General features: G+C 43.0%; 1 protein-coding gene across 1 annotated transcript in view; it reads left to right on the top strand.

Moving 5' to 3' along the window:
• The window catches only part of ATP8B4 (ATPase phospholipid transporting 8B4 (putative)), a 104,652-nt gene that overhangs the window by 55,800 nt on the left and 24,459 nt on the right, over positions 1–24,393 (top strand). The window contains exons 12-17 of the mRNA XM_053365581.1: positions 1,743–1,951; positions 2,989–3,020; positions 8,948–9,113; positions 16,076–16,264; positions 19,492–19,607; positions 23,915–24,079. Coding sequence (XP_053221556.1) covers positions 1,743–1,951; positions 2,989–3,020; positions 8,948–9,113; positions 16,076–16,264; positions 19,492–19,607; positions 23,915–24,079 — 877 coding nt within the window. The remainder of the gene's footprint in view (positions 1–1,742; positions 1,952–2,988; positions 3,021–8,947; positions 9,114–16,075; positions 16,265–19,491; positions 19,608–23,914; positions 24,080–24,393) is intronic.

Below are 24,393 nucleotides of genomic sequence, written 5' to 3'. Positions count from 1 at the left end.
AGGTCTGTGTAACTGGGACAATAATAATGGGTTTACCGAAATTATTGCTTATTGATCTGATATTGACTCATGAGCAACGGCGTCTTGTTAGTTAGAATTGCCAGGTTATAATATCTAGCGCAACGTTATGTTTGTTTTATATTACATTTGACTTTTACAATCAGCTGCATGGCAGAATAAACCCCAGTATAAGTTTCTCCCCTTTTTTGCCTGTTCAAACTCTGAAAATGTCAAACAGTGAATAATGCCGCTTCCTGCAACGGTGTTTGGCATCAGTAATCCCCACCACAAATTGCTATGGGTGTGGCCAGAAGAGGCTATTTTGAAGCAACTATGTGGATATAGAAGGATCTGGACCAAAAAGAAGGGTGTTGCCAGTTAACATGGCATATCAAGTGCTACACTGAACCTCCTAATTTTATTCCATTTCTGGCTAGTTGAAACGTAATACCTCGGCAGTGCTTAAGGGCTTATTTATTAATTGCTACCATTCCTGTACTGGGACGCGGGTAGCGCTGTGGGTAAAACCTCAGTGCCTAGGACTTGCTGATCGTATGGTTGGCGGTTTGAATCCCTGCGGCGGGGTGAGCTCCCGTCATTCAGTCCCAGCTCCTGCCCACCTAGGAGTTCGAAAGCACCCCCAAGTACAAGTAGATAAATAGGTCCCGCTTTATAGCGGGAAGGTAAACGGCGTTTCCGTGTGCTGCGCTGGTGCTGGCTCGCCAGCTGCAGCTTCGTCACGCTGGCCACGTGACCTGGAAGTGTCTTCGAACGGCGCCGGCTCATGGCCTCTAGAGCGAGATGAGCACGCAACCCTAGAGTCGGACACGACCGGCTCGTACGGGCAGGGGTACCTTTACCTTTACCTAGCAGTCCTGTACCTGATGTTGCTCGGAAATTCAAAAAAGAATCCCAAAAAGTCAGAGCAGATTTTGTTGTTGTTTAGTCGTTTAGTTGTGTCCGACACTTCGTGACCCCATGGACCAGAGCACGCCAGGCACTCCTGTCTTCCACTGCCTCCCACAGTTTAGTCAAACTCATGCTGGTAGCTTCGAGAACACTGTCCAACCATCTCGTCCTTTGGTGGCCAAAGTCTTGGAGCCTCAGCTTCAGGATCTGTCCTTCCAGTGAGCACTCAGGGCTGATTTCCTTCAGAATGGAGAGGTTTGATCTTCTTGCAGTCCATGGGACTCTCAAGAGTCTCCTCCAGCACCATAATTCAAAAGCATCAATTCTTCGGCGATCAGCCTTCTTTATGGTCCAGCTCTCACTTCCATACATCACTACTGGGAAAACCATAGCTTTTACTATACGGACCTTTGTTGGCAAGGTGTGCAGATTTTAATAAGTGCTTAAAATGAGTGCAGTTTTGGTCCAGTCCACCAGCTTGATTCAAAATGTTACCCCGTTGTATCTAAACATGCTAGGTTTCAGGAATGAAGTGTTCAAATCACACAATAAGCAGACAAACAACTTTCCAAAAGACACAGTAGATTCTTTTTACCCTGTTTTTTTATTTAGATGTTCAGGGCCGCAAACGAGCAACAAACCACAGGATTACAATAAAACAGAATAAAATAACATCTGTCCAACAACCAAAGAGATAAAATAGCTGTTGGTTAAAAACTCCACACCAAAAGCACTTCAGTTTTAGGGATGATAGAAATCAACTGCTTGTTTTTGTGTTTGCGTAAGTTTTGTAACCTCCTGAACAGCACTTTCTGTCTGTATTGCTTTCAAAGTGTGGAAGTGATTCGGCTTGGACATAGCTACTTTGTCAACTGGGATAATAAAATGTATTATTCCAAAGAAAACACACCCGCTGAAGTTCGGACCACAACTCTCAGCGAAGAACTGGGGCAGATTGAATACATTTTTTCAGACAAAACAGGGACCCTCACTCAAAACATAATGACTTTTAATAAGTGCTCTATTAATGGGAAAGTATATGGTAAGTTACTGTTTCCTGATTCTGGCAACTTTTCGTTTTAATGGCATTTCCATTAAATTCAGGCTCGTATTATTGAGATTACTTTGAGTTTGATCCAAAGAGCACAAATGGAAGGGTGAAATAATCACCAGTGCTGTTTCACAAACACTTGTGCAAAGGGTTCATATGATGTAACAGTAATAAATGACATTTGAATCAAATTTTAATGAAATTTAAGGGCTAAAATATAAAATTTCTAGACAAACTTTTAATTGGAAAAAGGCTTATGAAAAGAAAGCATATTTTAAATAAAAATGGGGAAAGATCATTTGTATGCCTCCTGCTGGCTTGTATTATCGCCCTAATACCCAATGCAGGGTTGTTTTATATAAAGTAGTTCACAACAGGGACAGTTTTTTCAGCTGCCAAAAGGGGGCTTAATGACAAGACCATCAAAGTATTGGCAACTGCCACTTTATTGGGGATTTATCAATAATCTAGTACTAGTCTGAGGGCAATTTTTTTGACTGTGCAACTTTGATCTTGAAGCTTTGTGTGTGATGAGGTGCTTGATTCTGTCTTGTAATATTTTACATTAATATTTTAATGTTTCAATATTTTAATGTTGTATTTTAATCTTGTTTTTAAGTTATATTCATTCAACTTGTTTTTATTATTGCTTGTTAGCCGCCCTGAGCCTGGCCTTGGCTGGGGAGGGCAGGGTATTAATAATAATAATAATAATAATAATAATAATAATAATAATAACCCTCCTGAAACCCGCCCCCCAAAGGAAAGCTATTCACAGTGCAATCCTATACATTTATACTCAGAAGTAAGTCCCATTTGGTTTAATGGATCTCACCTCCAAATAAGTACACACAGGATTGCACCCTTAGGTGCAACCCTAACCTCATTAACCTGAGAGCAGACCCTGTTGAATTAAAGGAGACTTACTTCTCAGTAGACGTGACTAGGGTTGGGCTTTTAGTTGGGACACTTTTTGAACTTAAATTGAATGTTCTCTGGCTTTTGCTAATTTAAATTTTTTTTTTCAGGTGAAGTGGGCCAGAAAACACTAATCGATGAGGTACAGTGGTACAGTATTTTATTTGCCTTGTGGAATTTTGCTGATTTGTGAAAAGAGCAAGTAAAATATTATTTTGCTAGTTACTTAAATGGTATAGTAAAACTGAACTTTCATTTCCATCTGAGCAACACCAGAAACAGTTGCCCTAATATAGAAAAATCAAGGCTTTGTATTTTGTGTTTCTAAAGCACCAACTTCCGTTTCTCTCCCTGTTGCCCCTGCTGCATCCCAATATGATTTTAAAACCCTCACTTTTTGTATGCACTTCCACTTAATAGACACATTTTTGCACAGAAAATCCCCCTAAAATAATGCATCTTTGTATGTTCTTTTCACAAATATAATGCATTTTTATGGACAATTTGCCCTAGTACAATATATACATTTTGCACACATTACTTGACTGGAGAACTGCATTGCAAAACTCAGAGAAGTGCAAATTTTGAATGGTGCCTGTGTTTTGGTCCTCCTATTTTTTTCAGAAACGGTAAATTAGGTAGATTTGCCCTTAATTGTGAACTCGGTCAGATTTCTCCCTTATCCCTAGGTAGAGCTCACCACCTTCCCAGCTATTTCGTTCCAATGTCAAACTACTCTTACCATCACAATGTTTCTCTTAATGTTCAGTGGAAATCTACCTTTTTATAAATCCATTAGATATAGTTGGACCAACAGAAAAAAAATATTTGGTCTTTTCTATGCATGACGCCATTAAGGGACTTGAAGAGTGCTTGAATCAATCTCCTTATCCTTTTTCAAGTTAAACATACCCAGTTCCTTCAACCTTCCCTCATAGGTGTGGGAATGTTGAGGATAGTAGGAGAGGATATATTGATTAAATATTATCCTTCCTCACTCATGCTAGTGAGCTATAGTAGCAGAGTACATTCCCTTCTACATAGCAAGAAGCTAGTTGATGGATTCCTTTAGAACCATTTGAGTTAAGCAGTCCAGTCTGGCTTGTCCAGATTGGATGTTTCCTGGTAAATCCCCTTTAGGTAAAGGTAAAGGGACCCCTGACCATTAGGTCCAGTCGTGACCGATTCTGGGGTTGCGGCGCTCATCTCGCTTTATTGGCCGAGGGAGCCGGCGTACAGCTTCCGGGTCATGTGGCCAGCATGACTAAGCCGCTTCTGGCAAACCAGAGCCGCGCACGAAAACGCTGTTTACCTTCCCGCCGGAGCGGTACCTATTTATCTACTTGCACTTTGATGTGCTTTTGAACTGCTAGGTTGGCAGGAGCAGGGACCGAGCAACGGGTGCGCACCCCATCGCGGGGATTCGAACCGCGACCTTCTGATTGGCAAATCCTAGGCTCTGTGGTTTAACCCACAGCGCCACCCGTGTCCCTTAAATCCCCTTTAGTTCCCTCTTAAAAACAATGATGACACAACAGTCTTCTTTTAAAATTAATTATAAGGTTTACTTACATTCATTTCACAGTATGATCCCGAAGGCAAGCTTTAGCTTTTAGTTACAGTTACAGAGAAAGGTGTGGGTTCATCTTCTTGTGAGGGATGCGCCCATGTGCTGCTGGCTGAGAGCCAGCACACAGCAAAAGGCATCAAGATACTCAAGAAAGTGAGACATGGGGTCTACCAGGGTCACGCCCATCTACCTGGTCACACGCAGGGGGAGGATGTGCCAGACCAGGTGTGACAGGAAGTCCTCTTGGCTGGAGCAACATTCCCCTGTGTGTCCACTCTGGGCAAACAGGAAATGTTGTATTTGACTGCTTGAGTGATGTTACATCCGGTGCTCTCATTTTGACACATTAAATCATGGGTAGGCAAACTAAGGCCCAGGGGCCGGATCCGGCCCAATCGCCTTCTAAATCTGGCCTGCGGACGGTCCGGGAATCAGTGTGTTTTTACATGAGTAGAATGTGTCCTTTTATTTAAAATGCATCTCTGGGTTATTTGTGGGGCATAGGAATTCGTTCACCCCCCCCAAATATAGTCCGGCCCCCCACAAGGTCTGAGGGATAGTGGATTGGCCCTCTGCTGAAAAAGTTCGCTGACCCCTGATAATGCTCGCTTCTGTCTGAGACTCAGGAAACACTGGGAAAGGAAATGAGGCCGCCATCCGTGGGAACTGACGATTCACCGTGCTAGAGAAGAAACTTTTTTTTAAAAAAAAATAGTTTCTTCTCCCATTAGATTCACAAAATGTTTAGGGGTAAGTGTACCCCTGTGTACCCCCTGAAAAAAGCACTGGTTGCACCCCACAATAGGGAACAATAAACTGACGTGAATAGATTTGGGGTGGAGGACAGGAGTAAAACCCGCCAACGTAACTCCCTGAACCCACCGGTCGCCACTATTCAAAGCTCTTTTCCCGCATCCTGCTCACTTATGGGAACACAAGAACGTCAGATGTTTTGGCTCAGGCAAATGGCCTGGCTTGCCCAGCCTCCTGTTTTCAAAGTGGCAGACCAGATGGCGATGGGAAGCAGGTGAGAAACATTGTTGTTGTTTAGTCGTTTAGTTGTGTCTGACTCTTCGTGACCCCATGGACCAGAGCACGCCAGGCACTCCTGTCTTCCACTGCCTCCCGCAGTTTAGTCAAACTCATGCTGGTAGCTTCGAGAACACTGTCCAGCCATCTCATCCTCTGTCGTCCCCTTCTCCTTGTGCCCTCCTTTTCCCCCAACATCAGGGTCTTTTCCAGGGAGTCTTCTCTTCTCATGAGGTGGCCAAAGTATTGGAGCCTCAGCTTCAGGATCTGTCCTTCCAGTCAGCACTCAGGGATGATTTCCTTCAGAATGGAGAGTTTGATCTTCTTGCAGTCCATGGGACTCTCAAAAGTCTCCTCCAGCACCATAATTCAAAAGCATCAATTCTTCGGCGATCAGCCTTCTTTATGGTCCAGCTCTCACTTCCATAGATCACTAGTGAGAAACATTATTGGGAACAATAACTAGAAATTCCATGGGAGTTTCGTTTCTCTGATGAAACTTACTGTAAAAGATATGCTCCCAGGGCACCCTTTCCCCATCAACATCCAGGGTGAAAACTGCCAAGAAAAAGAGACTTGTATACTTCCAGGGCCAATGGAATAAGTTGTCACTGCTGATGCAATTTGTACAGGCTTTCAGGCTAAATGTTAAAAGGCAAGACAATAACAAACACTTGATCTTTTTCATCAAGTGAAGTGCAACGACGCAGATGCCAAGACTTTGCAGCCGGCCACATCACCAATGATTAGTTTTCCTGGATTTGTAGACACAGGGGAAAGAAGAACTCCCAAGTCTTGTTTGCTTTTTGCAAAATTACTGTAATTTTTCAGTTGCTTACTCAGTCATTTCCAAACTGTGTCCTGGGAAAGAACTGCTGGTGCGCAATGTTACCTAGTCACAGCATGTATGAGTCTTCCTGCTGCATCTCTGTATGATTTACTGTTCTTCTTTTTATTATTAATTTTTATTAGTTCTCCAAATTATAACAAATCAATCCAAATTATTTAAATTTAATACATTTTTTAAAAAGGTAATTAGGTTTCCCACTCCTATTACAAACATATGTCCATCTCTTCCTGATGTGGCTACTTCATTCTTCTTCTTTAATCACCTTCTCGTCCTTCTATTAATTTTAATCCATTTTCATAGCTAGCCTTTGTTCTCTGTTTGATTTACTGTTCTGACCTGCTCTACTACTAATCATCCCCTCCCAAGGCAGGTTACTCTCCTGTGGAGGCCCAGTAGCAACAACCAGCTTTCTCTGTTTATTTTATTTGTTTAGTTTTGGTTTTTAAAACCACTTTAATAAATTATAGTAAGGTGGTTTATAACCTGCAAAAATGTAATAAACCAATCCATAAATATCCGTAAAACCTAATTGAAAACACCAGTAAATACCGGTTGGTTAAACAGAGAATTTCATCTTGTGAAGGCCTGTCTAAACAGTACAGTTTTCTGAAGACTTCTGAAAGAAGGAAGGGGAAGTTCATGTGGAAGGGCTTGCCACATGAAAGTACCCAGTGAAGGCCAAATTAACCTCTGGGGCAAGTGGGGGAACCACGAGAAATGACCCGTCTCTGTTATTGAGGTGGACGTGGGTCTAAACCACTGAGCATCTTGTGCTTGCTGATCAGAAGGTCGGTGGTTCGAATCCCCACGATGGGCGATCTCCTGTTGCTCTGTCCCAGCTCCTGCCAACCTAGCAGTTTGAAAGCACGCTGGTGCAAGTAGATAAATAGGTACGCTTTGGCAGGAAGATAAACAGTGTTTCCGTGTGCTCTGGCTTCTGTCATGGTGTTTGTTGCGCCAGAAGCTGTTTAGTCCTCCTGGCCACATGACCCAGAAAGCTGTCTGTGGACAAACACCGGCTCCCTCAGCCTGAAAAGCGAGATGAGCGCTGCGCCCCATATTCGCCTTTGACTGGACTCAACCATCCAGGAGTCCTTTACCTTTTTTACCTACATCTAATGTCATTGTAGTATCAATTAATTGCCCCTCCCAACCTGTCCAATTTGGCTGATTCTTAACCGAAAGGGTTCCTCACCCTTGCTTTAGTTTAGACTCTATACTAGAGCATGGGTAGGCAAACTAAGGCCTGGGGCCGGATCCGGCCCAATCACCTTCTAAATCCGGCCCGCGGACGGTCCGGGAATCAGCGTGTCTTTACATGAGTAGAATGCGTCCTTTTATTTAAAATGCATCTCTGGATTATTTGTGGGGCCTGCTTGGTGTTTTGACATGAGTAGAATGTGTGTTTTTATTTAAAATACATCTTTGGGTTATTTGTGGGGCATAGGAATTTGTTCATCCCCCCCAAAAAAAAATAATAGTCTGGCCCCCCACAAGGTCTGAGGGACAGTGGACTTGCTGAAAAAGTTTGCTGACCTCTGCTTTAGAGGATTGCTAAGGACTCTTGGCAAATCAAAATTCAACTCAATTGTCTGTGGACAAACGCTGGCTCCCTTGGCCTGAAAGCGAGATAAGTGCCGCAACCCCCTAGTCGCCTTTGACTGGACTTAATCGTCCCGGGGTCCTTTACCTTTTTACCTATTGAGGTGGAGCATAAGGAATCAGGCGCTCCTTAAGCTACCGGTACTCTGTGCACAGGACTTTGTGAATTAACACAAGAACGTTGAACCCGACCTTATAGCAAATGGGCAACTAGGTTCAGGAGCTCGTCCTACACTCTAGTAGGACCCTGGCAGAGACACTTGCCCAACTGGCATGTTCTCTCCCTCCTGGTCGATCGTTCGGGAGCTTCATTAGCTTTCTTCAGCCCGAACATTACAGCGACCAATGCCAACAGACATCGACACACTTGGGGATCTACAGAGTCTTCACAGCTTGCGTGACAGACCTCAGCAACTCAGCATTTTGGCTAATCTACTTTATTTACATATAAACACACATGGAGCACTGCAACATGGCTCCTTCTCTCTAGAGCATCAGACAGCAAAGAGAAAAAGAAATAAAAGACAATAGTCCCACTTCATGGAACACAGTAACACAAACATCCTGTCTCATCACTTCCCACTCTGTGGAGTCAAAACATATACCATCATGTGATAGACAAAAACCCCATGACTGCAGTCATGGAGCAGGAATTCTAACAACTAGTGCTGCTCTCTCAGCAGTGGAGTGACATGTTACTAGTAATGTGCTCCTTTGAACAGTCTGGCCTTTGCATTCTGCACTTATTGCAGTTTCCGGACCAGATACAATGGCAGCCCCACATAAAGTGTTTCACAGTTGCTGGGACTCCTGCTCGCTTGCATGCCCCATCAGTGACACCTGCCAAAAAGGTAGGTTCACTCTGATCAGGACTTAGTTGATCAGAATCCCTGGATATTTTATTTTATATCTTGCTGTGCAAGTTCCACTGTAATGCTGAGGTATTTCAGTTTTCTGCCAGAAAGATCCCCAACCTTGCTTTCTTCTGATCGTTTTTGCATGTGCTTTTCTTTCGCAGAAGAAAACGCCTGTGGATTTCTCATTCAGTCGGCTAGCAGACAGAAAATTTCGCTTTTATGACCACAACCTAGTTGAATCCATTACAATGGGAGACCCAGAAGTCCATGAATTCTTTAGGCTGCTTTCTCTCTGCCATACAGTCATGTCCGAAGAGAAAACCCCAGGTAACCTGGATAAATATATATGCTTTAATTTATTTGGGACATTTGTATATCGCTTGGTGATTCAGATTTTGAAGCAGTGTTATGTAAAGACAATCCACCGAAAATGGAACAAAACAATAAATATTTATCATAAAAACTGAATATAAAAAGAGCTGGCTGGATCAGTCTAATGACCCATCAAATCCTGCAACATCTTCTCGCAATGTCCATGGGAATCTTGCAAACTGAACTGGGGCACAACAGCATTCCACTTGTGACCCCCAGCACCTGCTATTCAGAGGTATACTGCCCCTCAATGGAGGCAGGTCATAGTTATTGTGGCTTGTAATGAGTGATAGCCTTGTCCTCCAAGATGAGGGGTTTGCTCAGATCTTTGGAGTCTGGCTCACGGGGGCAAATGAGGACTATATCACCAAACTCAGTCTGCCATCAGTCAGCCTCCACCTGTCTTCCACCTTACTTACAGCCTGTCCAGGTGTTGGTGTTGGCTGTCAGTCACCATCTCCTCCTTTGTCTCTGTGTTACCTATTTGACAGTAATTTTTATTAGTTTTCAATGACAATAATCCAATGGTAGCCTCATTATAATAATGCCAAATTAGAATACAATTACGAATCCCAATCAGTCAGATGCTAAATTATACAATGTAGGTGGCCTCCCGCATGCTAGAATTGATGGTTTGATGATTCACTTTGTTTCTGTGACCCAAAATCTCTCAGTTGCATTCCATTCAAAATAATCCCTTATACAACAACAGAGGCATCACCTTGCTGACAAAGGTCCGTATAGTTAAAGCTATGGTTTTCCGAGTAGTGATGTATGGAAGTGAGAGCTGGACCATCAAGAAGGCTGATTGCCGAAGAATTGATGCTTTTGAATTATGGTGCTGGAGGAGACTCTTGAGAGTCCCATGGACTGCAAGAAGATCAAACATATCCATTCTGAAGGAAATCAGCCCTGAGTGCTCACTGGAAGGACAGATCCTGAAGCTGAGGCTCCAATACTTTGGCCACCTCATGAGAAGAGAAGACTCCCTGGGAAAGTTTGAGGGCACAAGGAGAAGGGGATGACAGAGGACGAGATGGTTGGACAGTGTTCTCGAAGCTATCAGCATGAGTTTGACCAAACTGCAGGAGGCAGTGGAAGACAGGAGTGCCTGGCATACTCTGGTCCATGGGGTCACGAAGAGTCGGACACGACTAAATGACTAAACAACAAAACAATACAACAACTGCAATATCCATGACATCCATTCATCTTGACACATTAAATGATTTATAAAGCTATAGGTGAAGCATTCAAACCATATCTTTATTCCTCTTGTGTGTGACAACTATTCTGTCCATGGTGTTCCTTCCTATCTTTGTAAAATGTTGTCTATCTTTTCCCAGCCGTTGCTGTTCTCCATCATGCTTTGGGTGGAGCTAATATCCCATTGTTTCAGAAGTTCTCCATTGCTCTGTCCTGTGGTTCATTGTTTTGCAACTTCAACAGCAGCTGCAAAAACCACACTGTTCCAATAAATATATCTGTGTTACCTTTGTAGAGCTCAGCTAGGAGGAGAATGGAACGATACCAGAATTAGTTGGCTCTCTGGCGCCACCTAATGTTCACCTCCTAGCCTTCTGCTCCAATAGCCTCAAAGGGCCCCAGCCTCCACTGGCTTAGATGATTCTCCTAGGATTCTGTTGTGGGTTCCCCTCAGGCTTCTTGACTTAATCCATACCTCTCCTACTCTGTTCATCATGGAGAGAAGGTACCAAGTGAATGTGGAGAAGCCTGTGCTTGAATGAACACAATATTTTGCGACCCTGCTAAAAAGTAGGCTTCCTCCAGCAGGTCCAGGGAACTTCTGAGTTCAAATGAAAAATGAGAAGGGAGTTGAAGAGGCAGTATGAAAGCCCCAAATCTGCTCTTAACCTGTACAAGTGGCCCAAAAACATTTCAGAGAAAGAAGGGGGAAGGGAAAGGGACTATCAAAAGAGTGGGATACTGTAATATAAGATGGTTACTGATTTTTTGATTCTTTTCGGAACCCACACAATGCATTACTAATAATTATAAATTAATCATTAAATTTATAGACCTTCGTTAGAGGATCACAGGGCAGTTTACAGGATAAAAACACAAAAAATGCATAACATAATAACAAAGAAAACACCCACACACCCCAGTTTAAAAGGTCATGGATTGTTTCATTAGCCAAAGGCCTGCAAGAAGATGAATGTTTTTGCCTGGTGCTTAAAGGCATTAGTTCAATGCAAACCCTAACATAATTTGGTGTTGAATATGGCTGAGATATTTTCCTGCATTGTGGGATTGTTGCTGGCGATGGTGATTGAAGCCTGCCTACAAAGGAATATTTTGCTTTGGCTGGATCGTATTGTGCAGTCCGCTGCTATGACAAGATTTGACAAGAAAGAAATGGGCCATACTCTAGTGATTAACTCAGATACAACACGTCTTGGCTTCCCCTTGCCCGTATCTGTTTTGAGACATGATCTCATAATGTGTAATTGTCTTGCTTTGGTTTGTATGGATGCAGATTTTGTAACTTCAAACAGCGCAAAGTCTTCCATTCATGGTTAAAAGCCTTCTTGCCGATTTGAAGTTGATTGAAGTTGATGAATATGTTTGGCTACAACAAAAGTCAGGGTCTGTGAGTTTGAAAAAACTGAGCCATTATAAATGAGCTGTGCTGGCTAGTAGTAGAGCTTTGGTGTTATATCTCTTTTAAAAACACTCATTGCAGATCAGACTCATATTTTTTGCCCATGGTAGGTTGGTGCAAATTTCTTCTCTATATTCACTCTTCAAAATACAGCATGGTCAATATGGTGTAGCGCTTAGACCAGGCATGGCCAAACTTGGCCCTCCAGATGTTTTGGGACTACAACTCCCATCATCCCTAGCTAACAGGACCAGTGGTCAGGGATGATGATTAGACCATGGGTAGGCAAACTAAAGCCTGGGGGCCAGATCTGGCCCAATTGCCTTCTAAATCTGGCCAGCAGACGGTCTGGGAATTAGCGTGTTTTTACATGAGTAGAACGTGTCCTTTTATTTAAAATGCATCTCTGGGTTATTTGTGGGGCATAGGAACTCGTTCATATATATTTTTCCAAAATTTTGTCTGGCCCATCACATGATCTGAGGGATGGTGGACCAGCCGCCTGCTGAAAAAGTTTGCTGACCCCTGACTTAGACCACGGAAACCTGGATTCAAATGTCTACACATTCATGATGCTCATAGGCCTAAAATGAGACATTTCCCTGTAAGCAATCTTGGGCATCTTGGAGCAAAGGCAGGAGATAAATGTAACAAAATAATGGTAATAATTACCAAAAATAATTGAGCCTCCATGTCAGTTGGTAACAGTAAGATACCTATTCTTTAGAAGGAGATACAGTACTTACACAGGATGCTTCCAGACAACCTGTTTGTTGATCATTCATCCTGACTTGTTAGGCAAAGTCAGCTATTTAGCAAGCATTCATTCTTATTTGTTTGGGCAAAGTTAGAAGACGTTGTGTCAAAGTGTGTGGTCTTACACTTTCCAGTGTATTTTCCTCAGCATTTTGGGGACACGGGTGGCGCTGTGGTCAGATGGGTGGGGTAATAATAATAATAATAATAATAATAATAATAATAATTATTATTATTATTATTATTATTATTATTATTATTATTATTATTAGCACCCTCTCCTGGTGATCATGGGAATCATCTGGATGTGGTGCATGTCACAAAGTGACCCTTAACCTTGGTCAACCCCATTCAACCAACAACCAGCAGTCAGGCTAATTGATTTCAGGATACACACCTGATGCCTATGCCCAAACCATCTGACAACTGTAGTCATTGAAGTTGTGGCCTTATCCAATCCCAAAATTGCTGTGCTGTGTCTTACATTGTGTAACTGCATGTGCACCATGCCTGCCTCTGGCTGCATTGCAGCCCACATTCTCTATCCACTAGCGCAAGAGCCCTTGCACCGGCAGATGACAGAGTTTAAACATTGCACAACAAAAGAATCCGACACAGAGGTCGGGGAGCCTGTTGTGCAATAGCTGATTCTTGTTGTGCAATCTGTTGTGTAATCTTTCGTAACGTACTTGTGTTTTCCCCTTGTGCAACAGCACATTGTTTTGTGCAATCTGCTGCGAAACAGTCTTTAGGAATGCACTTTTGTTTTCTCTTGTGAAACCACATTCTGCCATTGCAACAAGTATACCACTGTTGTTGTTTAGTCATTTAGCCATGTCCGACTCTTCGTGACCCCATGGACCAGAGCACGCCAGGCACTCCTGTCTTCCACTGCCTCCTGCAGTTTGGTCAAACTCATGCTGGTAGCTTCGAGAACACTGTCCAACCATCTCGTCCTCTGTCGTCCCCTTCTCCTTGTGCCCTCCATCTTTCCCAACATCAGGGTCTTTTCCAGGGAGTCTTCTCTTCTCATGAGGTGGCCAAAGTATTGGAGCCTAAGCTTCAGGATCTGTCCTTCCAGTGAGCACTCAGGGCTGATTTCCTTAAGAATGGATAGGTTTGATCTTACAGTCCATGGGACTACTAAGTGACTTTAAATCAGTAATACACTGGGCACAATAACCCATCGTCCTTTTGTAATGGTTCAGGACGCCATTGTCCTTCCCTGTTCTGTCTGCTTCTACTGTTAGTGCTCCTCCCATTTCAGTAGCCCACTGAGACTTGGAAAGAAAGGGAAATCCAGTTCTGGTTACATTCCCTTGTTTCAGCGCTGCCAGCATCGCCATGCATCGCATCAATACACTCCATGGCTTCTTTCACCCTGTCTTTTAGCAGGAAGAGTACAGGTTCCATTTGCTGCTTGAGTGCTCGCCTGGACAACATGTCCTTCTCACCCTAGGCGAGCTGCAGTTTATAAGCCCTGTACGAAACAAAAACTCATTTATATTTCATTTGACATTTACCGAGGTTAAATTAAGCCCTGGCAACAAAATCAGTTTCAGGGTTGAGCCCTGGCTTGAATTAATCCCTACTGCCGAGCCCATCACATGAATGTGCTTGAGAACGACATTTTATATTACAATGACTAAACTTTGATACTGAGGAAATTACTCATTTTTATCTGTTTATTGGCGAGATCTCAGACGAAATCTCCTGACCTTTCAACAGATGCAGTTTCTCAGCCATAAAAGGATATCTTTTTATGCTTATATACTGAATCACTTCAGTAGAATCAGAGTGCGTGGTTTCAAAAATCTTGCTCTGCGTCTTGAAGCAAACACATGCCTGGTTTTTTACCACATTGCGAGACGCCCACATGTGGGGTTTGGAACCGTCCTAGTTCCTGCACATTGAATATCAGTCAGATACTCTTTTTTGTGCTTTGTACTCTTATGCATCTAAATTTAAATTAAAAGACCACGATTCCCATTAATTACACTACAGCTTGATTGGACGGAGGTAGAGAATTGCCCTGTGACTTTAGTTACATATGCACCATGCATTTAGAACACTATTGTGCAACATTAACAGTCATTTCTTCCTCCAACCTTTGTGCAAACGGATCAGGACAAATGCTTAATGAACAGGTCCTCTGGTCATTTCCAGTCATTTCCCTCAAAGCCTCTGGCTGGAAGCAACTGCAGTTCTCTTATAGTGACATGCCCTTCAAGTGATTGTAACACATATATGGAAATGTGACCTGTTAAGTTGTGGGTGAACATATCAGACGACACAGCGATTCTTCAAACAGCTCTTGTTTATTCACAGGCCAGAACAGAACTGAACTGAAGGGTTCAGCCAGCCTGCTTATATAGAGCTCCTCTAGAACGCCACAGTAACCATTTTCTGTAACCATCCCATCACTGAACGTCACTTTCAATCCCTTATTTGCATATGTGGACCTGAGTGAAAACTATCTACAGTATCCCCCTGCTGGCCCAGGGTGAGAACTTCAGTACATAACACCACCATTTGTTGTTGGTGGTGTTTAGTCGTTTAGTCCTGTCCGACTCTTCGTGACCCCATGGACCAGAGCACGCCAGGCACTCCTGTCTTCCACTGCCTCCCGCAGTTTGGTCAAACTTTATGTGACCATAAAGGTGGGCTTTAGCTGACTGAAGCCCCATCTCCATCAACAATATTATTATTTTAATGTATATCCTGCCCTTTCTCCTGGAGGGACCCCAGAGTGGCACTTCAAACAGTCACAGCTTCCCTCAAGGAATCCTGGGAACTGTCGTTTGTGAAGGGTGCTGAAAGTTGTGAGGAGATCCCCTATTCCCCTTGCAGGGCTACAATTCCCAGAGTAGTTTAATAATCAGTCCCTCACCCCAGGTAACTCTGTCAGTAGTAGGTCCTTAAGTCCATTTTTTATCTATTAAATAGTTTGGTTTTTTGGGGGGGAAATGTTTCATTTCCTGTATGGTTATTCTTGAAATCATTTTCCCTTAAGCAATAAATACCACTACAGTGGTACCTCAGGTTAAGAACTTAATTCATTCTGGAGGTCCGTTCTTAACCTGAAGGTACCATTTTAGCTAATGGGGCCTCCTGCTGCCACCGTGCGATTTCTGTTCTCATCTTGAAGCAAAGTTCTTAACCCAAGGTACTATTTCTGTGTTAACGGAGTCTGTAACCTGAAGCGTCTGTAACCTGAAGTGTCTGTAACCCAAAGTACCACTGTATTAAACATATTTTAAAACAGTTGCACATGTAAAAACAGTTACATAATTCCAGATATAAAAAAACAGTTTAAAACAACAGCACATGCATAAAATCAATTCTGTTACAAGATAGATACCAACTGGAATACATTTTTTAGAAGGCAGGTTGAAAGAGGAATGTCAGCAAAACAGCAATACAGAAGGTGCCATGTTGATATTTAATGAGATAGCAGTATATAAGTAATTTTAAAAAATAATTTGTTAAAAATTTGTCTTTTGTGTTCTTTAATAGTGGCTGGGTTTTCTTTCAGATGAATTGATTTACCAAGCACAATCACCAGACGAAGGCGCTCTGGTGACTGCTGCCAGGAACTTTGGTTTTATCTTCAAGTCTCGAACTCCTAAGACCATCACGGTGGAAGAAATGGGCAAAGTTGTCACTTACCAGCTGTTGGCAATTTTGGATTTCAATAACACCAGGAAAAGAATGTCTGTGATAGGTACTGTATTCCAATCCCCCTCACCCCTTGTTTTAGATTTGTATTTTGAAAGCATGGTGGTGGAAACAGAGCATTGACTTCCCCAGGACTGATTCCCCTGCTCAGCACATGACATGAGAGCTGTGGACATGATCCTAGTTCGTATGAAAGAGGTTGGGAAGGGCTTGACATGGCTGGGAACTGTTGGCATCTGTCTGTCTCGAGAGACAAAGGAGTGGGGCTGCCATTATTGGAGTAGCATTACTTGGTGGCAGGAACAAGGCAGGGCTGTGTTGTTGTTATTGTAGATCTCTCTCCAACAAGTGTGCTCATAGAGGTCAGCATTTGAATATAAAGTAGGGATGTGGGTGGCACTGTGGTCTAAACCACTGAGCCTCTTGGGCTTGTGGATCAGAAGGTCGGCGGTTCGAATCCCCACGACGGGGTGAGCTCCCGTTGCTCTGTCTCAGTTCTTGCCAACCTAGCAGTTTGAAAGCACACCAGTGCAAGTAGATAAATAGGTACCACTGTGGCGGGGAGGTAGGCGGCGTTTCCGTGCGCTCTGGTTTCTGTCACGGTGTTCCGTTGCACCAGAAGCGGTTTAGTCCTGCTGGCCACATGACCCGGAAAGCTGTTTGTGGACAAACGCCGGCTCCCTCGGCCTGAAAGCGAGATGAGCGCCGCAACCCCGTAGTCGCCTTTGACTGGACGTGCCCTGCTCTGGTTTGCCAGAAGCGGCTTAGTCATGCTGGCCACATGACCTGGAAGCTGTACGCCGGCTCCCTCAGCCAATAAAGTGAGATGAGCGCCGCAACCCCAGAGTCGGCCATGACTGGACCTAATGGTCAGGGGTCCCTTTACCTTTACCTAACTGTCCAGGGGTCCTTTACCTTTTTTACCTTATAAAATACAAAATAAAGCCTCAGCAATTAAACCATGTATTTGCTGTTTCTGGAGAGAGCCTAACCAATTGCCATGCACCTCCATTTTAAATATTTTGATCCCTTTTAATAATATAAGCCATAGTTGGACCCAAAGATGCTCTTGAGGTGCCCTTGAATTTTACTGCTTTCCCTTTAACTGCACAAAGATTCTCCTCCCTGGAAGAGAGGGGAGTGGTTGTGGGCAGGAGCCCGAGCTCCGCCCCTAACAGGGGGCGTTAGCCCCCTGCCTCCCCCACTCACCTGGCTGGCGCCACGCCCATCGGCAGGCACCCAACCAAGTGCCTCCGAGGGGGCGTTTACAGCAGCCTAAATGCTGCGGCACCAGCCCCTCCTCGGCCTCACTCTCCGTCGTCCCGTCGCGAGTCCCCCACCCTCCACTCCCTTTGAGCTCAGGGTCTTAGTTTTTCCTTGGCCCTTAGGTTGGTCACCCTGGTTGTCCGGGGGGCCTGGTAGGAATTTTTCCATTTGGCATTAGGGTTTTTGGTTTCTTCGCCTACCTCGTAGCAATCGTCACAACGTTCGTGGTATTGGTGGGTAGGTTAGGCATTGGAATAATGTGGTGTGGTGTCGAAGTGCTAGGTGTGGCCATCGCCTATGCCTTCAATTTTTGGGTATTCTGTTAAAGGGATCTGGCGGTCGTGTATTCTGTCCGATGCCTGCTTGGCGGGAGGCCATGGCACGACCCTCGGTGACATCAGGGGTGAGCCTATAGTTGGATGAGCATCAACAGGCTCCACCTACTGGTGAATACACCCACCTTGTTTGTGACCTCCAATGCCTAAGCCAATACCTTTTCACTGCTGTAATCAATAAAGTTGTGGCCTTTTCTTGCCCATAAACCTTATATCACGAGTCCTTGTGTATTCACTCCACATTGCGGGGGTCGGGTCCTCGAACCACAACAGATTGTTGCACACTAGGCATCGCAAAGTTACCAGAAACCTGCTTATGGATTCTCATGCGCAACAATGTTCTGCTGGTGCAGAAAGTTTGCTGGTGGAACAATTAATTACACCATTAAGTGACTTTCATTTAGCACTACACTGAATAAAACCCAATGACATTTTGGCTGCAAAAAGGCGACACGTCAGATGTTTCTTATCCCACCATTGGGATCATGGAAGCCTTTAAACTTCAGCTGGGCAAACATCATTCACATGGTTTAAATAATAATATAAGACATATTACTTTCTTTAGCAATATGCTGGAAGCTTTCCCCTGCTATCCAAATTGCGATAGCGGAGAAGTGACAGGCATCTCTTACGGATAATAAATACATAATAAAACCCCTCACAGTTGTTGTCGTTGTTTCCTTAAAAGAAAGAAAGAAAGAAAGAAAGAAAGAAAGAAAGAAAAAGTTTGGATAATTATCCTAAGGATATAAACTATACAAGCGAACTGTCACGGCTGAGAAATCTTCCTTTCAAATTGATGGCTGGTGGTGTTTAAAGAACAAAGTGTAAAAATAGCCTATAGAGTGAAAACTGCCATACTGAGCCAGGCTCTGACTCTTCTGTATAAACCAACCGCTGCTTTGTTTATCCTGACAGTGGGGAAGCATCCTTGTACACTGGCCTGGCTCAAAATATACCTCACCCTTGTTTCTTGGTGTCCTCACTTCCCCCCACATCGAGAAAGTTCCGTTAACAGCAGTAAATTAGCACCACGTAAAACTGCAACTTTGCACCATATCAAACTGCAACGGTGCAGTTAGGTAATTTTAGTTTCTGAACTGAATGGTTGTTTTTGGAGGGTGGGTTGTTCCTTTAGATCGTAGCGTACCCAGCCCTGCCTTACAGTAACCCCTTTTGGGAATTGATTAAAATTACTGTTCTAAGGAACGCAGGTGGCGCTGTGGGTTAAACCACAGAGCCTAGGACTTGCCAATCAGAAGGTCGGTGGTTCGAATCCCCGTGATGGGGTGACCTCCCGTTGCTCGGTCCCTGCTCCTGCCAACCTAGCAGTTCGAAAGCACGTCAAAGTGCAAATAGATAAATAGGTACCCCTCCGACGGGAAGGTAAACGGCGTTTCCGTGCGCTGCTCTGGTTCGCCAGAAGCGGCTTAGTCATGCTGGCCACATGACCCAGAAGCTGTACGCCGGCTCCCTCCGCCAGTAAAGCAAGATGAGTCGGCCACTACTGGACCTAATGGTCGGGGTCCCTTTACCTTTTACTGTTCTAAGAAGGAAACTTAAGAATAGAAGATGGTGACTTTTTAAGCCACCTTTATGAACTGATCGATGCAATATTCCGCACACCACGGTAATCATAAAGTCTTCACAGTTATTTTTGTTCATTTTCCAGTTCGAAACCCCGATGGACAGATAAGACTTTACTCAAAGGGAGCAGATACTATTTTATATGAAAGGCTTCATCCATCTAGCAAATCTCTCAAGTCTTTAACGTCAGACCATCTTGCGGTAGGTCCATATTGTTTAGAAGCCAATGCAAGGGATCTACAGTGGTACCTTGGGTTACATATGCTTCAGGTTACATACGCTTCAGGTTACAGACTCCACTAAGCCAGAAATAGTACCTCAATTTAAGAACTTTGCTTCAGGATGAGAACAGAAATCGGGCGGCAGCAGGAGGCCCCATTAGCTAAAGTGATGCTTCAAATTAAGAACAGTTTCAGGTTAAGAACAGACCTCCGGAACGAATTAAGTACTTAACCCAAGGTACCACTGTATTAAGTATAAGTGAAAAAAACTTTGGCATGCTCCACCCAAACTGATGGTAAAATATCTTTGGGTCGTATTACTTCTGACCGGGGTGGGAAGGAACTTGATTGAATGCTGTCCCCTTCAGTCCAACCTGCTCGTAAAACCTAGCATAGTGTGGAGAAGGCTGGCCTAGAATTCCTCTCCCAGAAATCCTTCCTAGGTGCAGGATTCCTTTGTGGGAGAAGATTAAATCATACAATTATTTGCCTTCAGCTTAAAGTGACATAGACCGGACTTAGTTTTGCTTCATTCTCAGGTAAAGTAGAGTAAGCCATAAGCACAGTTTTGAATATTTTCTGGGGTAGGAATTTTTCATTTGTAATTATTGCTTTTCAGTATACCCCTCAAAGCACCTTTTGCTCAGTTCTTCTGAACTAAAATGACCTTTTAAGGAGAACCCCAACCACCCAGAAAAGTTCTTATTTTCTTAAAGGAAAAAGGATTCTTTTTTAAAAAAAGTCTACATTTAACACGAACCATTCCACAATTCTATAACCAAAATAAGCCTTTGACATTTAGTATACAATATGTGGATTTAGTAATATTGGTTACAAACAGAACCATTTTTTTCCTGTGTAATGGAGCTCTTTTGGCTTTATTTTAATCTTCTCCAGGATTTTTTTTTAAATGAAGGTTAAAATCACAAACATTTTGAATCTTGCATTTAAAATATAGAGACCTTGAATTTTCTTACACTGACCCAGCAAAGTTTATGGAATAGATTTATGTGAGAACAGAACAACTCTTCCAGACATCTCATGTTTTCATAGTCAGCTAAATTGATTCTGTGGCTTTTTTCTAGCCCATAATATTTTATCTTGTTCAGATTCCTCTTTTCTTATAATTTTTAATTTTGAATACTACAAGAAGAAATGCTAAAAATGTTAATAGAGTGTTACAAACCATTCACATTTTCAGCTCGGCAAGGTCAAAATCCAATGTGTTTGCAATTTTCATAGCAAAAGCCAAATTTGCTGGGTTTTGAAAGAAATTCATACTGTTTATATCTAAATTAGCCAAAATATATTTTGGATAATAAAACAAAATGACTTGCTATTTGCAGTTTATAAGATGGCTCCAAGTGAAATTACTGTTGTCAGAACAATAAACCTCAACGTTCGAGAAATAAGGAATGGGTGTTTATGGGAATTCATAATTTTATAATGGAAATACAATAGAAGAAGGTCTAAATTAGCTGGCGTGCATCTCTGAGCATTTAACGCACCAGATGTTCAGATTTTTACATTTGTATGCATGATTTTGTTTTGTGTGTGTGTGTGTGTGTTTTGCTTCGTGTAGTTTTCACATATTATTTGTCAAATTCAGATTAGGTTTCTTCTTATGTTTAGGAAATAGTTATAGTAATAATGATAATGACAAGTGGTATCCAATGCCATCTTTCTGTTAACACAAAGGTTTATGCTTGCACAATGGAAACTTAACTCCCTCTCATTGCCCTGCACTGTGCACCCTCCCCAAACCTGCTCCCAAGGCTTTGTTGGTACCTCCCAAACACATTTGGGGGCAGACAGAGGGAGGAGAGGTGGAGGAAGATTTTGTTGCACAAGCAGAAATCATTGCACAAGCAGAAAGACCTACATTGGCTCCCAGCACGTTTCCGAGCACAATTCAAAGTGTTGATGCTGACCTTTAAAGCCCTAAACGGCCTCTGTCCAGTATACCTGAAGGAGCGTCTCCACCCCCATCATTCTGCCCGGACGCTGAGGTCCAGCGCTGAGGGCCTTCTGGCAGCTCCCTCATTGCGAGAAGCAAAGCTACAGGGAACCAGGCAGAGGGCCTTCTCGGTAGTGGCGCCCGCCCTGTGGAACGCCCTTCCAGCAGATGTCAAAGCGATAAACAACTACCTGACATTCAGAAGACATCTTAAGGCAGCCCTGTTCAGGGAAGTTTTTAACGTGTGATATTTTACTGTATTTTTGGTTTTTATGGAAGCCGCCCAGAGTGGCTGGGGAGGCCCAGCCAGATGGGCGGGGTATAAATAATCAATTATTATTATTATTATTATTATTATTACTATTGCACTAACAGAATGTGTGAGTTAGCAGAATTCAACGGCCAGGTTGCTCACCGGAGCAAGACGGTTCGAGCATATTACACTGATCCTGGTCCGACTGCACTGGCTACCAATTAGTGTCCGGTCCCAATTCAAAGTGCTGGTTTTGACCTATAAAGCCTTAAACGACTCAGGACCGCAATACCTCAAAGATCACCTCTTTCCATATGAACCTACCCGGACCCTGAGATCATCTTCTGAGGCCCTTCTTCGTGTGACACCTCCTAGGTCCAGAGGGTGGCAACATGAGAACAGGGCCTTCTCCGCAGTGGCTCCCCATCTGTGGAATGCTCTCCCCAGGGAAGTTTGCCTTGCCCCTTCATTATACATCTTTAGGTGCCAGGCAAAAAAGTTCCTCTTTAACCAGGCCTTCGGTTGATCCAATTTACATCCTATGCCCTTTTAAAATGTGTTTGCGGGGGGGGGGTATTGGGTTTCTGTTTTTATTTTTATTAGGTATTTTGTGGTTTTCTATCTTGATTTTATTCTGTGATAATCTTGATTTCCCCTGAGACCCCCAGGTATATGGCAGTACAGTGGTACCTCGGGTTACATACACTTCAGGTTACATACGCTTCAGGTTACAGACTCCGCTAACCCAGAAATAGTACCTCGGGTTAAGAATTTTGCTTCAGGATGAGAACAGAAATCGTGTAGTGGCGACGCGGTGGCAGCGGGAGGCCCCATTAGCTAAAGTGGTGCTTCAGGTTAAGAACAGTTTCAGGTTAAGTACGGACCTTTGGAAGGAATTAAGTTCTTAACCCGAGGTACCACTGTATATAAATTCAATGAATAAAACAAAATAAAAAATATTTTGGATAGACATCACTAACTTTACAGTGTCGATGTTTATGTTACAAATTTATTGTAACATAAATTTATTGTATCTATGATGTTGGTCTTTTGTTTTTGTTTTGCTTTGGTTCTTGTCTGTTTTTTGTAAGTTTTGGCGGTTTTAAATTTGGAGGTTTAAGTACATTATGTTGGTATGGGAAACTGTCGTGTGATGGGCCAATGGCCGTAATAAAGTTCAATACAATACAATACAATACTTTACAGTGCGCAGAGCACTCCATGTACATTATCTCATCATAGTCATTGCAGCCACCCTGCAAGATAGATCAGTATTATTATATTCATATTGCACATGTGGGGAGAGGCTAAAGGAGAGTAGCTTGCCCAAAGCCACTGAGAGAGTTTGTGGCAGAGGTGATATATGAACCGATGACTTCCTGATTCGCAGTTCAGCCTCTGCAATAGCTAACTTTGCAAACCTAAGGCATTGCTTGTGATGCAGCTCCCTTCTGAAGCTAAGATGGTGTGAGGCTGGTTCTTGCTTGAATGAGTGTCCTGTGGATGTTTCCTCAAGTTCTCTAATTGAAGCAGTGGAGTTTGGTCCACAAGGACAAACAGGAGACAGTTTTGCCCTGGTAGAACTCAGTAGGGAGGGAGATGAAGACAAACCTTGAGTTAGTTGGCTTCACTAGTCATTGGCCTCCATTGTCGGACTCCATTGACTTCTGGAAAACCCTGAATGGAAGACTGGTAGATTAGAAATTTATTAAATAAATACATAAATCAGTTTCTACCAATCAAGTTGCTAGGACTTCAGCTTTCCCAAATGGCTGCTGAAATCTGGATCCTAGCAGCCCAGATCAGAACTAACCATAATTTTACGTGTGTGGTTTTTCACAGAAAATGAGAATCAACCATTGAAGTTCCGCTTTGAAGGAACTGTAGGTGTAGGAAGGGGGCGAGTCTTTGCAGTTTCACTTCGAAATAACTTAAACTAGGATATTGCCTTGAAATTTAGCATCTTTTGTGACTTCATAACTTAAAAGGAGGGGAAGGCAGAGTGTGGAATAAAAGGCTGTTTTAATTAGCACACATCTTACAACATGTTTGTATTTTTGTTCTGGACAAATAATAGGAATTTGCTGGAGAAGGCCTTCGGACTTTAGTTCTGGCTTACAAGAATGTGGATGAAGAGCAATTTCAGGAGTGGCTTGAAGTTTATCAGAAGGCCAGCAGTTTGCAAGAGAATAGGGATGAACTGCTCGCTTCAGCATATGAAAGCATTGAGAGAGACCTGAAGGTATTGCAAGTCAACTTGCAGGGGGAAATATTTTGTGTATTTACTTGAGTTAATTATTCTATTCACCTGATGCTTCTCCATTAGAAAAATTGACCAAGGTGACATTTCTTTTAGATAAATGAAACAATTAAAATACATTTTAAAAAAATCAAAACAACAATAAACATCCAAAACACTGAATCATCACTTTAAAGTCCAGAATGGGCATGACCTATTAGGCAAACCTTGGACTGGATAATATTTAACAAATAAAAAGGACATCAGATTTAGGGCATCACAGGTTATTTCCAAGTTGAGTTAAGAATGTAAGAAGG

Source organism: Podarcis raffonei, chromosome 14, assembly GCF_027172205.1.
Source record: "Podarcis raffonei isolate rPodRaf1 chromosome 14, rPodRaf1.pri, whole genome shotgun sequence".
NCBI classification, from domain to species: domain Eukaryota; kingdom Metazoa; phylum Chordata; class Lepidosauria; order Squamata; family Lacertidae; genus Podarcis; species Podarcis raffonei.
This window is presented reverse-complemented; position numbering and strand designations above follow the sequence as displayed.